At 44.1% G+C, this 15402-nt stretch overlaps 1 protein-coding gene across 1 annotated transcript; it reads right to left on the reverse strand.

Moving 5' to 3' along the window:
* Positions 1 to 576: 576 nt before the first annotated feature.
* Positions 577 to 11605, reverse strand: LOC117127765. The gene is made up of 4 exons (XM_033278420.1): positions 11255 to 11605; positions 2230 to 3081; positions 1262 to 2044; positions 577 to 1047 (listed from the first exon to the last, which is right to left on the reverse strand). Exons 1-4 carry the CDS (start codon positions 11603 to 11605, stop codon positions 577 to 579), a joined length of 2457 nt encoding a protein of 818 aa, XP_033134311.1.
* Between the last annotated feature and the right edge of the window lie 3797 nt (positions 11606 to 15402).

Here is a 15402-nt window from a genome sequence, read left to right on the forward strand (position 1 = left end):
TCTTTTTTTTGGCGGGAATTTTTAAAGAATAAACATGAAAATCAACAAATCAGCCGTAATACAAAAACATTAAAACCATAAACTAAGCCGTAATACAAAAACATGAAAATCCCTACAACACTTGCTTACATCGGACAAGTTTTCGCATAATGATATAAGAAAAATAGGATCAAATCATCCTATTTCATACTACTAATTCAAAATAACTCAGCCGTTAAAAGGTAACTCAGCCTTAGCAAACAAAAACTCAGTCCATGTTAACACTAACCCAGCCGTTACGCATATCAGAGTCGTTGAGATGTTTTCCAAAGGACATGAAAAATAACAGCCCGGCCATAAGTATTAACTATTAAAATCAACAACCCAGACGTAAGAAAAACATGAAAATCAACAAATCAGCCGTAATACAAAAACATTAAAACCATAAACTAAGCCGTAATACAAAAACATGAAAATCCCTACAACAACCCAGACGTAATAAAAACATGAAAATCAACAAATTAGCCGTAATACAAAAACATTAAAACCATAAACTAAGCCGTAATACAAAAACATGAAAATCCCTACAACACTTGCTTACATCGGACAAGTTTTCGCATTATGACCACTCTTTCTACATCGAGAACATGTGTGCTCTTTCCTAGGACGTTTGTTTGATAGTGCAACTTCTAAAGCAGATTTCATCCTATTTTTCTTCGGTCTGCCTGGTGGTTGACGTACAGTCGGGGGCAAGCAGCGTTGGTTAGCCACGAGTTCTGGAACAGGTTGCGCTGAATCAACTGGCATGACCGATTCAGCGTATGCGCTAACCAAATAATTGCTGGTATAGTAAGGACTGCACAGGGATATACGAGAAACATTCCTGTACTCCGCCGCTGAGATTGCGTGTACACATGGTAATTTCTCGAGTTCGAAACGGCGACATGTGCACTTTCGCTCTACCAAATTAACAACATGCAAAGACTTGCCGGAAGATCCATATTTAACTTCAGTGTGATGATCATCAATCCTCTGTACCGCCAAATCTCTGGCGGCAGTTACACGACCCTATTAAAAAATATATAATTAATGTGAAACGACTGACTTAGTACATCTTAAGGGCTGACTTAAGAGCTGTAAAGACTGACTTATGAATTTAAAGGCTGACTAATTTTTTTAAAGGCTTACTTACATGTAGTAGTTTCTCCACACCACGAGTAAGCGTGGTTCGCTGCGATCTGGCATCCTCTCTTCATTCAGCAAACCATCTGGTCATCATAACCCGTATCGATTCTAATATCCGAACAATGTTAAGACCTCTAGCATTCGACAATGCTCTGTTCATTGATTCCGCTATGTTTGTAGTCATCAAATTGTACCTCTCGCCCGGGAAATGAACACGCGTCCACAATCGGACATCAGCCCTTTGGAGGTAGCCGTGGAGTGCTGGATTAATCGCTTCAATCTCCTCGAAAATCTGAGTAAAGTCAGACATCCTAAAACATCTCGCCGCTTTCTTCACCAGACGAAATGCATCTTTTCCTTTGTACCGTCCCAGTATATTCTTATATAGATGGTACGTGCAAATTCCACGAGAAGCAAGCGGATACACATTTGTAATTGCTTTCCCAATCGAGTTATGCCTATCCGAGATTATCGCAAGACCCTCGTCGTCAGGAATCAAAAGTTTTAGTTGCGTAAAAAACCAATGCCAGGAATCATCATTTTCAGTGTCAACCACTGCGAAGGCTATTGGAAAAATCTGAAAGTTACCATCCTGAGCTAGTGCTGTGAGAAGCATCCCTTTGTATCTACCATTAAGAAACGTACCGTCGACAACCACAACTTTGCGCATGAAAGGAAACCCATTTACGCTCGCACCAAACGCAAGAAACACATACATGAATTTTCCATTCTCATCGATTTGAAGACGCGCAACTGTACTCGGATTTTCCCTTATTATCATGTATAAGTAAGAAGGCAAGCGTTCAAACCCACTCTCAGGTGTTCCCTGAACGATTTCCCTTGAAAATTTCAGCGTCCGGTAAGATTTCCAATATTTCATCTGTTCACATGAAAAACAATACACATAGCTCAGCCACATCATACAATTAAGTCAGTCACAACGTAAAACTAATTCAACACTATTTTAATATAACTCGGCCGCATTGTGTAAATATATCAGCCGCTACGAAACACATATTACTCAGCTGTTTCGTAAACATAACTCAGTTACACCAAAGTAATTACCTTTACACCAAACTGCTTAGTGATAGCTATTCCAACACTCGTAGGGCGAACGGCCGGACCAACGTCGCCGAGAAAGTTCTTGTACAACTCTCCTAAAATATCTGGTGTTGCATTTCGACATCGATTAGAACGCTCAGTTGTAGAACATGTATGATTCGATTCGTAAATACAAACATAGAACGCCAGGGATTCCCCTTTGGTAGAAGCACGAACCCTCCAGATACATCCATCAACCCAACACTTAACAATGAATAATGTTCGGGTTGATATGTCTACATCATAATCAAATCGATCCTTCACTGTAAGAAGTTTCAGTCGTCTCTCCAAATCGGCTTTACTCTCGTATCGTTGCCCTACCGCAAGATTTAACGACGACATCTCCAACCTTGGAAGAACCTCCTCACTCTCTTTAGACCCGCTCATCGAGAAGTTCTGATATATCTTCTTGGGAGGTATCGTTGGTGACTCTTCGTCTTCTAAAGGAGACTCACCGTATGAGCTGAAGTTATCATCTTCAGATGACGCACCGTCCGAGTCGTCGAACATATCAAATCGGCTATCAAATTCATCGTCTTCTTTGTTTTCTTTGCCTGTTTCATCTTCTCCGCCTACGTTCTGATTTTCTCCTTCCACAATACTAGAGCAATCAATCTCATTGTACTCTTCTTCCTTCTCCGAACTGCAACCATCGTAACTCCCACTGTAATTATCGTCTCTGGACTCAACTTCTGACGCTTCTACTTCTGACGCTTCTACTTCTGACGCTTCTACTTCTGACGCTTCTACTTCTGAGCTAAAACTGAAGTTTGTTTTAGTCTTCTCTCTTGCTCTGTGTGGGAACCGAAATTCGCACTGTCGATTTCCGTTTAAATAAGGAAACTAGGAAAATCCTAATTTCCCAGAGGTCCCGGATCTCTGCGGGAGCCAACGACAAGTGACCAAATATATGCGGAAATTATGAAAAGATAACAAAGGAGTTTAGGGAAAACAGTTGATCTTATTTCCAGTCCGCGTAAGAGCGTTGCGATCATTACAAGAGATCATGAAAGCTTTGGCCGCAAAGGCTGTCAGCAAGTTACTTAGTTCTAGCGGCCTAAAAGCTCAAACCTAGTTGAGTCGCAGCTCGATAACGAAAGACGAAATAGATAAAGAAAAGGTTTTTGATTGATTTCGGACTGAACCTTGTTAAAGGCTGCCTACGTACCCCTTTCGAGGATCAAGCCGAACGTAGTTCAATTGATAGAGCTGGACAAGAGATCGAACTGCCTGGGCGAGTTCGTCTAGTAATCGAGTGCCAGTCATAGAAACCGAACTTGTCGAGAATAAGCCTAAAGTTTCTAAGTGCAAAGAATTCCGAATCTAAAAGTCCCCCCTCATGCTCCTCGCCTAGGACTCCTTATATACTAGCTCCTAGGTCGGTTTACGCTTTTACTCTTCTGCCCTTAAGCCGTCATAGCATAAAAATGGAGATTTTCCATTTTTCCCGATTTTCACAATTATCTTCAAAACTTCCGTATTTATCCGCGGAAACTTGACATTTATCCCTCCTTGTGGACCAAGCATAAACCGGGCTGTGGTTTACGGGCTTTTGGTTAAGAAATCGCAGGATGGGCCTCGAGTCGTGTTTTAGGTCCCTTTGGGCCGTCTTCCGACTCGAAGAGTTTACTACGATTTCTTTCGACAAAGAAATAACTTTCCGCGGTTTCTAATCCGCGAAGTTTGATCGATGATTTAGAATAGCGGAAAACATAGACTGAGCTCGCTACGGTCTTCGGGAGATAGCATTTAAAGGTTTGACGAGAATGCATGGACTGGTGTCATACCGATGTTCGGAAGAGCTCGGTCGCTATGCAGCGACCGAACTTTGGCTCGAGCCCGGTCGCTACGTAGCGACCGAGCTTGGCTCAGGCTCGGTCGCTATATAGCGACCGAGCGAGACTGACGCTCGGTCGCTACGTAGGGACCAAGCGGGACGGACGCTCGGTCGCTACATAGGGACCGAGCTTGGCTGGGGCTCGGTCGCTACATAGCGACCGAGCGAGACGGACGCTCGGTCGCTACGTAGCGACCAAGCTTGGCTCGAGCTCGGTCGCTACGTAGCGACCGAGCTTGGCTTGGGCTCGGTCGCTACGTAGCGACCGAGCGAGACGGACGCTCGGTCGCTATGTAGCTATCGAGCTTGGCTCGGGCTCGGTCGCTACGTAGCGACCGAGCTTGGCTCGACTCGGTCGCTATGTAGCGACGAGAGAGACGGACGCTCGGTCGCTACGTAGCGACCGAGCTTGGCTTGGGCTCGGTCGCTACGTAGCGACGAGCGAGATGGACGCTCGGTCGCTACGTAGCGACCGAGCTTGGCTCGGGCTCGGTCGCTACGTAGCGACCGAGCGAGACGGACGCTCGGTCGCTACGTAGCGACTGAGCTTGGCTCGAGCTCGGTCGCTATGTAGCGACCGAGCTGTGTGCATGCTTGGTCGCCGCGTACCGATCGAGCTTGGCTTGTCCGCGGTCTGATTTCCATACTCGAGCTTGTCCGCGGCCGATTTGGATACATGTCTGTTGCCTTCGGACAATCGGTATTTAGTGGTTCGATTGAGATTTGGACGAGATGTTATTGCAAGGCTCTTCGTAAAGATATCTTTACGAAGATTACTTTTCGTAAAAACGTTTATGCTGATTTTACGGACTTTCAGACATTGATTCCGTCGTGACCGATTTTGACCCCAACAGTTAGCCCCCCAGCTCGTTAGAACTATGAGCTTCTAGCGAGTGGCTTGGCAGGTTAGGCTAGTTAGGTGAGTTAGGCGGAGTTAATGGTTGAAAAGGTCTGTGGTAAGTGATCTTCTCGCTCTCCTAAAAGTAGAAAACGCGATAAGATTGGGGCTGCGCCTTATGACGGCTGCCTACGTACCCTTGTTGAAGGGATCAAGCCTTTCGTAGTTCGTCTTGGAGTTAAGGTTCTTATGACTAGTTTTCCAGTAGGACCTTTATGGTCTAGTTTTTATGTAGCGGTTATAAGGCGTGTTGCTGCCGATGGCATTTTGTATGGGTATAGAGGGAAGACTACGAGTTGTCGTCTCGTAATCTAACTTTGTGTGAATTGCCATATCCATAATCTGTTTCGAGAGTTTTCCGCAGTGTGTAAACTTGCGGGATTTTCTGAAGACGTTCGAATATTGGCAAAGAGACAAATTTTGGGATCTCGTATCAGGGTGTTTGATACTATGCCTAGAGATGTTAGAGACCAGTGCGCTGGGTTTAGGGCAAGACCTAGGTTTACTTTCGGTTTAAGGATTGTGCGGTGACTGGCCGGCTATCATTTTTCCTGTTGCGATTTCTTCCTGATTCGTATCGATTTAAAGTCCGCGATAGGTTCTCGGCTTATACGACTTGTTTGATACGAATCGAACATCTCTCCGGAGACCGGAAGTGCTGGACCAAAATTTCGGATTTCTTTTATAGCGCTATAATCCTTGTGTCGGATGTAAGAGAGTCATCTTCGTGAGATGGCTATGTCTGTTTAGGACGTTGAGAGTTTGTTGCGATCAGCAACAAACTTAATGGTAAAAAAAAATACCGTTTCGAGTCTTCGCGAAGAATATTTTTTGAGAAGATGTTAGTGCGTATGACTGTTTGGTCTTCCATGAAGGTGTTTTTATCGAGGAAGGAAATTTCGTCGAAGAACTAATTTTCAGGCGTCTGCGACGTCTCGCGATGCTGAAGATTTGTTATTCTTTCGTATGCCATGTTTCGTGCTTGAAATGTTCGCGGGCTTGAAGATATTTCGCGATGTTGCAAGGGTTTAGTCTTAGCCATGCGTTTGAAAAACATTCTAGTTTGACTACGAATGTTCGCAGCCAAAATTGTTGTTCATGTTTGGATGCTAATAGTTTTATTTGCGATCGAGGAATTATGACTGAGGTGTCGTGTAAATTTGTCCATGGGAACAAGCGTTTTCCTTCATAGTGCTTTGTGAAGTGTTGGCCTTCCGAGATGTATTTCGTGCATTTTTTAGGATATTTCGTATAGCTCTAGAAGCTTTGTTACGAATTTTTCCTTACATGCCGCGTATTATGGTTAAAACGTTGCGGGCTTAAAGTGAATTGTGGAGCGTATTGAACTTGGTCAATTTTCGAAAAGTTTAGATTTTCCGTTAACCGTTTGGTTGTTAGGACTTAGTTTCGTTACGAAAAATTTATCATATGATTTCCGACTGTGGGCTATACGATAATTTATCATATCATATAACCGATTTTACGAAGGTCGTAAATCAGTGATATGTATACATATGTCAAAGTAGCATTGTTTCTGCGGGTTCTACGAGAAACGTTCCCGCTGTGATTTTGATCTTAGGTGAAAGTTGCTTGGAGTTACCCATGGAGTATTACCGAAGTTTATTTCAATACGATCTAGTCGCGGAACGTTTTTCATAGGTTTTTCGAGAAGATTCTCATGACACATTCGTTTCTTGAACGAATTGGTCAACCAGAAGTGGATCTAGCTAACCATCGGGAGGAAAGTGCTCCTTTTAATGTGCACGATGCTACATATATTCTCGAGTTTTCTTCGTCGCAGACGTTTTCGATGCTTTTCCGTGACTTACTTGGTACAACGGAAACTGAAAGAAATGCTTTGGTAATTGAAGATTTCTCGTAATTTTTTTTTTTAAAACGAAACTGGCTTTCTGAAGCCGGAAAAGGCTTCAATACTTTGGTTAATCGTCGAGTTTCAGTTTGATATTGGTACACGTTTTCTGTACGCATGATTGCGACAAGAAATGATGTATAGTTTTTGAGATTATGTTCATGATCGTCTTGATATGTTGCTAGCGTTTAGACGAATATTAAGATTGTCGTTGCCTATTCTTGACGATTTGCAGAAGTTTTTTGAAGTTTGGGAGTATACGAGTATAGTATACGTACCTACTCCCCCTCTTTTTTTTTTTTTACGAAAGAAAACGGTTGAACTGATACTTTGAAGGGTTGTGTACGTTTCCTCTTCTGATTTTTGGAATGATCGATAATTCGGGACGATTTATAGACGACGCTTGGACTGTGATTTGGTTGTTTCCACGTTGACAACTTGGGATATGTCGGTTCCGAGAAAATTGCCAGAATCGAATCGGTTTTAAGACGACGTTCATGTCTCTAACGTGGAAGATCGTTTCTCGACTTTCGGAGAGTTTAGATCGGTCTGCAAGATCTTAGTTCTCTCGAAGATGCAGTTTTGTCCCTTCTCAGTTTTGCGTGCTCATTTCCGTTTCCTATTCTCGTGTATGTTCGCCATTTCCGATATTGGTGTTTATCCTTTGAAACTTGACATTTATCTTCCGAACTTGACTGTTATCTTCTCCTTAGATAAGATGTCGATTTTTGTAAAAAGGTTCAACGTAATCGTATAGTTAAGGCGGCTAAGGTGTTAAGTTAACCGTTGCCGTTTTATACGATTAATCTGAATCCAAGCGAGAAAATAGGTCTTTGCGGTTTTTTTATATCGTAAAGTTTCAATGGTGACTCCGATAGAAACAAGAGACGTTTCGATCGAGATTTGAAGGAGAATACAAAGCTGGAGGTAAGGGCGAGTAGGAGCAAGCGGAGGAGTTTAGACGAGTCTTATTTGTTTTTGTCGTAAAATCTCGACGGAAACTCCGATTAAGACGAAACGAAAAGTGTTTCGATCGGGATTCAAAAGAAAACACAGAGGAGGAGCTTTTTGAAGCCTGAAAGATCGCAATGTAGCGGGCTGGGGGTCTGACAGGTCGCTACGTAGCGAGTGGAAGCAAGCCAGGAAGAGTCCTACTTGTTTTCGTCGCAAAATCTCAACGGAAACTCCGATTGAGACGAAACGAAAAGCGTTTCGATGAGGATTCAAAAGAGAACCCAAAGGATGACCTTTCTGAGACCTTACAGGTCGCTACGTAGCGACTGACGGCCTGACAGGTCGCTACGTAGCGAGTGGAAGCAAGCCAAGAAGAGTCCTACTTGTTTTCGTCGTAAAATCTCAACGGAAACTCCGATTGAGACGAAACGAAAGGCGTTTCGATGAGGATTCAAAATAAAATCCAAAGGAGGACCTTTCTGAGGCCTTACAGGTCGCTACGTAGCGACTGACGGCCTGACAGGTCGCTACGTAGCGAGTGGAAGCAAGCCAAGAAGAGTCCTACTTGTTTTCGTCGTAAAATCTCAACGGAAACTCCGATTGAGACGAAACGAAAAGCGTTTCGATGAGGATTCAAAAGAGAATCCAAAGGAGGACCTTTCTGAGGCCTTACAGGTCGCTACGTATCGACTGACGGCCTGACAAGTCGCTACGTAGCGAGTGGAAGCAAGCCAAGAAGAGTCCTACTTGTTTTCGTCGTAAAATCTCAACGGAAACTCCGATTGAGACGAAACGAAAAGCGTGGCGATGAGGGTTCACAAGAGAACCCAAAGGAGGACCTTTCTGAGTCCTTGCCGGTCGCTACGTAGCGACTGACGGCCTGACAGGTCGCTACGTAGCGAGTGGAAGCAAGCCAAGAAGAGTCCTATTTGTTTTCGTCGTAAAATCTCAACGGAAACTCCGATTGAGACGAAACGAAAAGCGTGGCGATGAGGATTCACAAGAGAACCCAAAGGAGGACCTTTCTGAGGCCTTTCCGGTCGCTACGTAGCGACTGACGGCCTGACAGGTCGCTACGTAGCAAGTGGAAGCAAGCCAAGAAGAGTCCTACTTGTTTTCGTCGTAAAATCTCAACGGAAACTCCGATTGAGACGAAACGAAAAGCGTGGCGATGAGGATTCACAATAGAACCCAAAGGAGGACCTTTCTGAGGCCTTGCCAGTCGTTACGTAGCGAGTGGAGAGTTGGCTTGAGCTTGGTCGCTACGTAGCGACCGAGCAGTGTGTGTGCTTGGTCGCTACGTAGCGACCGAGCCGTGTGCGTGCTCGGTCGCTACGTAGCGACCGAGCAGTGTGTGTGCTCGGTCGCTACGTAGCGACCGAGCAGCGTGTGTGCTCGGTCGCTACGTAGCGACCGAGCCGTGTGCGTGCTCGGTCGCTACGTAGCGACCGAGCAGTGTGTGTGCTCGGTTGCTACGTAGCGACCGAGCAGCGTGTGTGCTCGGTCGCTACGTAGCGACCGAGCCGTGTGCGTGCTCGGTCACTACGTAGCGACCGAGCAGCGTGTGCGTGCTCGGTCGCTACGTAGCGACCGAGCAGTGTGTGTGCTCTGTCGCTACGTAGCGACCGAGCAGCGTGTGTGCTTGGTCGCTACGTAGCAACCGAGCCGTGTGCGTGCTCGGTCACTACGTAGCAACCGAGCCGTGTGCGTGCTCGGTCGCTACGTAGCGACCGAGCTGTGTAATCGTTTTGTTGTGTTTCCTTTTTCCGCGATTAACGTAGGGGTTTTTCAGCGGTTTTTTTTGGGAGAACAAGTTTTATCCTTCCGAAATGTTTTCGGAAAACGTGTTTTGGTAAAACCCTTATGCATCGAGATTTCTTTACGGGGTTTTGATAAGATTTATCGTTTTCCTTCGTGTTTACAGGGAGAAATCGCGAGCTTGTTTTAGTGCTCTTCCTGTGGCGGAAGGTCGCGACTAAGTTTTCGATTTTGTTGAAAACTACGGCGTTTGCGTAAGCGTTGGCCATAGGAGCAGTCAGTGCTGCGAGTTTGTCTTTCATATATCCAAACATCGTTTCGATCAAGCGTTTTGTGGCCATGAGTAAGAGTAATCCGTAACCCCCCCCCCTCCTTCTAGCGCCAAACTGTGGGAACCGAAATTCGCACTGTCGATTTCCGTTTAAATAAGGAAACTAGGAAAACCCTAATTTCCCAGAGGTCCCGGATCTCTGCGGGAGCCAACGACAAGTGACCAAATATATGCGGAAATTATGAAAAGATAACAAAGGAGTTTACGGAAAACAGTTGATCTTATTTCCAGTCCGCGTAAGAGCGTTGCGATCATTACAAGAGATCATGAAAGCTTTGGCCGCAAAGGCTGTCAGCAAGTTACTTAGTTCTAGCGGCCTAAAAGCTCAAACCTAGTTGAGTCGCAGCTCGATAACGAAAGACGAAATAGATAAAGAAAAGGTTTTTGATTGATTTCGGACTGAACCTTGTTAAAGGCTGCCTACGTACCCCTTTCGAGGATCAAGCCGAACGTAGTTCAATTGATAGAGCTGGACAAGAGATCGAACTGCCTGGGCGAGTTCGTCTAGTAATCGAGTGCCAGTCATAGAAACCGAACTTGTCGAGAATAAGCCTAAAGTTTCTAAGTGCAAAGAATTCCGAATCTAAAAGTCCCCCCTCATGCTCCTCGCCTAGGACTCCTTATATACTAGCTCCTAGGTCGGTTTACGCTTTTACTCTTCTGCCTTTAAGCCGTCATGGCATAAAAATGGAGATATTCCATTTTTCCCGATTTTCACAATTATCTTCAAAACTTCCGTATTTATCCGCAGAAACTTGTCATTTATCCTTCCTTGTGGACCAAGCATAAACCGGGCTGTGGTTTACGGGCTTTTGGTTAAGAAATCGCAGGATGGGCCTCGAGTCGTGTTTTAGGTCCCTTTGGGCCGTTTTCCGACTCGAAGAGTTTACTACGATTTCTTTCAACAAAGAAAGAACTTTCCGCGGTTTCTAATCCGCAAAGTTTGATCGATGATTTAGAATAGCGGAAAACATAGACTGAGCTCGCTACGGTCTTCGGGAGATAGCATTTGAAGGTTTGACGAGAATGCATGGACTGGTGTCATACCGATGTTCGGAAGAGCTCGATCGCTATGTAGCGACCGAGCTGTGTGCATGCTTGGTCGCCGCGTACCGATCGAGCTTGGCTTGTCCGCGGTCTGATTTCCATACTCGAGCTTGTCCGCGGCCGATTTGGATACATGTCCGTTGCCTTCGGACAATCGGTATTTAGTGGTTCGATTGAGATTTGGACGAGATTTTACTGCAAGGCTCTTCGTAAAGATATCTTTACGAAGATTACTTTTCGTAAAAACGTTTATGCTGACTTTTACGGACTTTCAGAAAATGATTCCGTCGTGACCGATTTTGACCCCAACACTCTGTCGTCCTTGTTCTCCGTAATCTCAACACAAAGACATAGTTGTTCGATTTTCTTTAGGGCTACAAAACCTTGCAACTGCCGAGTATTGGACACGTACACTGGTGGAGTGTCGTGCGCCATTGTTTTCAATGATTTATTCGAGAACATGTAGCTTAGCTGAATATGATCACTCATTTCATTCAATCCGTAATCATCGAGAACAGACTTTGCGAAGGCTTCATGTGTAGAGTTCTCATCTAAATGGAGAACTCTACACCCTCTACTATCAGCGTTGAATACATATTTGTTTTTCTTAATCCAGTTACCGGAAACAATAATAACCAGATCCATTACCAACTGAGACAGATGAAGAAGAGAAATAACGGGTATGAAAGGGGAGGAGAGGAATATGAACAGGCTGATTAAAACCTAGTTTTGAAGTTCTTTCGTTACTGATGACATGGCAAATCCGAATTGATGACATGGCAGCTGACATGGAAATTCGGTTTTTCAGCCACCAAAATAATATATAACTCAGACACCCTAAGTCAGTCCACATGTAATAAGTAAGTCTGCCGAAACGTGGATACTAGTTCAGTAATTAATCTTTTTCGATAACCCAGCTGTAAATAGGATGAAATACAATAAGCCAACCATATCGTTTAACAATTCAGCCGTAAAACAATATTATTCTAGTAATTAATCTTTCGCTAATAACTCAACCACAATATAGCTGACTTTCATGTTAAACCATCCAGTTTCGGCTGATTTAAGATAACCCAGCCGTCAAACATCCCATAACCCAGCCATTCGGTGTTCATTAACTCAGCCGTGGGTATATAACTAAGTCGTGTCTTTACTACGACTCAACCAAATTTTCCAGAAATCAATCCATCGATGATTAAGTCAGCCGTAACGTCAGTACGTAAGTCAGCCGTAGTCCAATAACTCAACTAGATTCATATAACTCAACCCTTACGCGTGGTTTACTTATTGTCTTAAATCAGCCTTTTTTACTAAGTCAACTATTTTATTATAAGTCAGCCGACACTTATACATATACCAGCCGTAACGAAAGATGTATTCTTATATGGCTGACTTAATGAAAACACGGAAGCGTATTCCTACATGTCACCAGATTTTTGCTTACGTGGCATTAAAAAGTAATGGCATTCTCGTAAATATGTTTTTTCTCATAATGTGGATAAAGGGCACGCTTGGCATTTGAAAAATGCCAGTAATAAAAAAAAAGATTTGTATGGTTCTGGTCATAAGTCCTAAAATATATAATATCTGAGTCAACTTCCCTATCTAAAAAGAGGGTTCATCCATTTATTACACCTACTAGAGTTTTTAACCGCCCTATTCCAGGAGATATTGAATAAGATATGCGATGATATTTGTTTTTATCAATCCTGGTTTTTTTTCTAAGTTGTTGACTATAATTTGACGTCAAATTCATTATGTTTTTAATGGATATTGACTTAAAATAAGTTATTTGGAACTTTGTAAATACATTGTAAAATATATTTTTTGATATCATTGTTGGTGTCAAAATCGGTCACGACAGAATCAATGGCTAAAAGTCTCCGCAAAAATAAGAATACGTTTTAGCGAAAACGAAAAAGTGTTTTATAGAATTCTAAGGACTCTCCGAACAAAGGAAATCCGCGCGAAACTTAGAAATTGTCATCTCGGAAATCATCAGAAAAACAAACGAAACAATCCCCGATTGCCCGATTGGCCAAGTTAGCAAAAAACCGTAACATCCGATCCGCATCACACCAGTAGCAGGTTCGGTTTCAGCTCGCCACACGGCAAGCTGAACCAACCTGGTTCGGCTCGCCGCACGTCGAACTGACCGTCCCGAGCCTCGCTCCCCGCATTCTCGACACAAGGCATATGTCCTTTGATTCGATCGTGCTCTGAATCATGATCGAAACGTCTCTCATTTCATCTCGATCCGTCTTACCATTCGAGCTTTACGATAAAAACCGTAAAAAGTCTTCTTTTCTCATAAGAATTCGAGATGATCGTATAAAACGGCAACGATTATACGGAACATCGTACATTGTCAAAACTATATGATTAGCTCGAGACGTTTTATAAAAACGGCATCGTATCAGGAAACGATCTGGTCTAAAATCGTGAAACGGTTAAATTACAAAAACGGCTCGGAAAGTCCTAAAACGCGATAAAAGCCCACTCGCGACTTTAGACGAAGTCCAGCCCAAAGATACAATGACGGTTTGGCTTATTTCTCGACAAGTTCGGTTTTTTGTGACTGGCACTCAATCACTAGACGAATTCGCCTAGGCAGTTCGATCTCTTGTCCAGCTCTACCAATTGAACTACGTTCGGCTTGATCCTCGAAAGGGGTACGTAGGCAGCCTTTCAAAAGGTTCAGTCCGAAATAAATCAAAGCCTTTTTCATATCTTTTTCGTCTTTTGTTATCGAGCTGCGACTCAACTAGGTTTAGGGTTTTATGTTGCTAGAACTAGGTAACTCGCTGACGGCCCCTATGGCCAAAGCCTTTGTATTCTCTTGTAATGATCGCAATGCTCTAACGCGAATTCGAAATAAGATTTACTTCTTTGTAAATTCGTTTTATCATGTTTTTTCATATTTTCCGCATTTATTTGGTTACTTGTCGTTGGCTCTCCCAGAGATCCGGGTCCTCTGGAAAATTAGGGTTTTCCTAAGTTTCCTTACTTTACGGAAATCACAGTTTGAATTTCGGTTCCCACAGTTTGGCGGTAAAAGGAGGGGGGGTCGGATTACTCTTACTCATAGCCGCAAAACGCTTGATCAAAATGATGTCTGGATATATGAAAGACAAAGTTGCAGCTGCAAAAGCTCTGGTAAAACAACTCCAGCAGCGACAACTCCTATAGCCAACGCTCACGCAAACGCTGTAGTACTTGACAAAATCGAAAACCTAATCGCAACTTTTGGCCACAGGAGGACCAGCAAAACAAGCTCGCGATTTCTCTCTCTGATCACTAAGGGCAACGATAAAATATATCAAACCCCGTAATGTTCTCTTATTGCCGAGGTGGACAAATCTCATTGCGTATGAGTTGACCAAAAGGCGTTTTCCGAAAACTTTTCAGAAAAATAAAACTTGCTCTCTTAGAAACTGCGTAAAAACCCTAGTTTACACGCGGAAACACTCTAGGTTACTCGCGGAAAAAAACCTAGGTTACTTGCGGAAAAACCCTAAGATACTCGCGGAAAAACCCCAGGTTACTCGCGGGAAAAAGGGAGCGCAGCAAATTAGAAACGCAACGTCCAGCTCGTCCAGTGGCGAGTTGGACAAGACTCTCAGGATCCCAAGCCTGATCCTACTCCAAACAACGATCATACAGCTTTTTGTTTCGTCGCAATCGAACTTTCCGTTGAGATTTTACGACGAAAACAAGTCAGCTCGACGAATCGAGACTGTCCGCATCAGCTCGCCGTGTGAATAGCTGAGAGGGCTCACTCAGCTCGCCCAATGGCGAGCTGGATCACCCCTCGAGCTCCTCTCTCCAGTCTCGATCGTACAGCTTTTCGTTTTGTCTCAATCGGACTTTCCGTTGAGATTTTGCGACGAAAACAAGTCAGCTCGACAAATCGAGACTGTCCGCATCAGCTCGCCGTTTGGCGAGCTGAGAGGGCTCATTCAGCTCGCCAAATGGCGAGCTGGATCACCCCTCGAGTTCCTCTCTCCAGTCTTGATCGTACAGCTTTTGGTTTTGTATTAATCGGACTTTCCGTTGAGATTTTACGACGAAAACAAGTCAGCTCGACGAATCGAGACTGTCCGCATCAGCTCGCCGTGTGGCGAGCTGAGAGGGCTCATTCAGCTCGCCCAATTGCGAGCTGGATCATCCCTTGAGCTTCTCTCTCCAGTCTCGATCGTACAGCTTTTCGTTTCGTCTTAATCGAACTTTCCGTTGAGATTTTACGACGAAAACAAGTTAGCTCGACGAATCGAGACTGTCCGCAACAGCTCGCCCAATGGCGAGCTGGATCACCCCTCGAGCTTCTCTCTCCAGTCTCGATCGTACAGCTTTTCGTTTCGTCTCAATCGGACTTTCCGTTAAGATTTTACGACGTAAACAAGTCAGCCCGACGAATCGAGACTGTATGCACCATTTCGCTG

This window comes from Brassica rapa, chromosome A09 (assembly GCF_000309985.2).
Source record: "Brassica rapa cultivar Chiifu-401-42 chromosome A09, CAAS_Brap_v3.01, whole genome shotgun sequence".
NCBI lineage: Eukaryota > Viridiplantae > Streptophyta > Magnoliopsida > Brassicales > Brassicaceae > Brassica > Brassica rapa.

Coding starts and splice junctions, on each gene's coding strand:
- LOC117127765 (XM_033278420.1), bottom strand. CDS start 11,605: ATGGATCTGGTTATTATTGTTTCCGGTAACTGGATTAAGAAAAACAAA. Junction 3,082..11,254: donor GAGTGTTGGGGTCAAAATCG/GTCACGACGGAA, acceptor GGAAATCGACAG/TGCGAATTTCGGTTCCCACA. Junction 2,045..2,229: donor CTAAGCAGTTTGGTGTAAAG/GTAATTACTTTG, acceptor TCATGTGAACAG/ATGAAATATTGGAAATCTTA.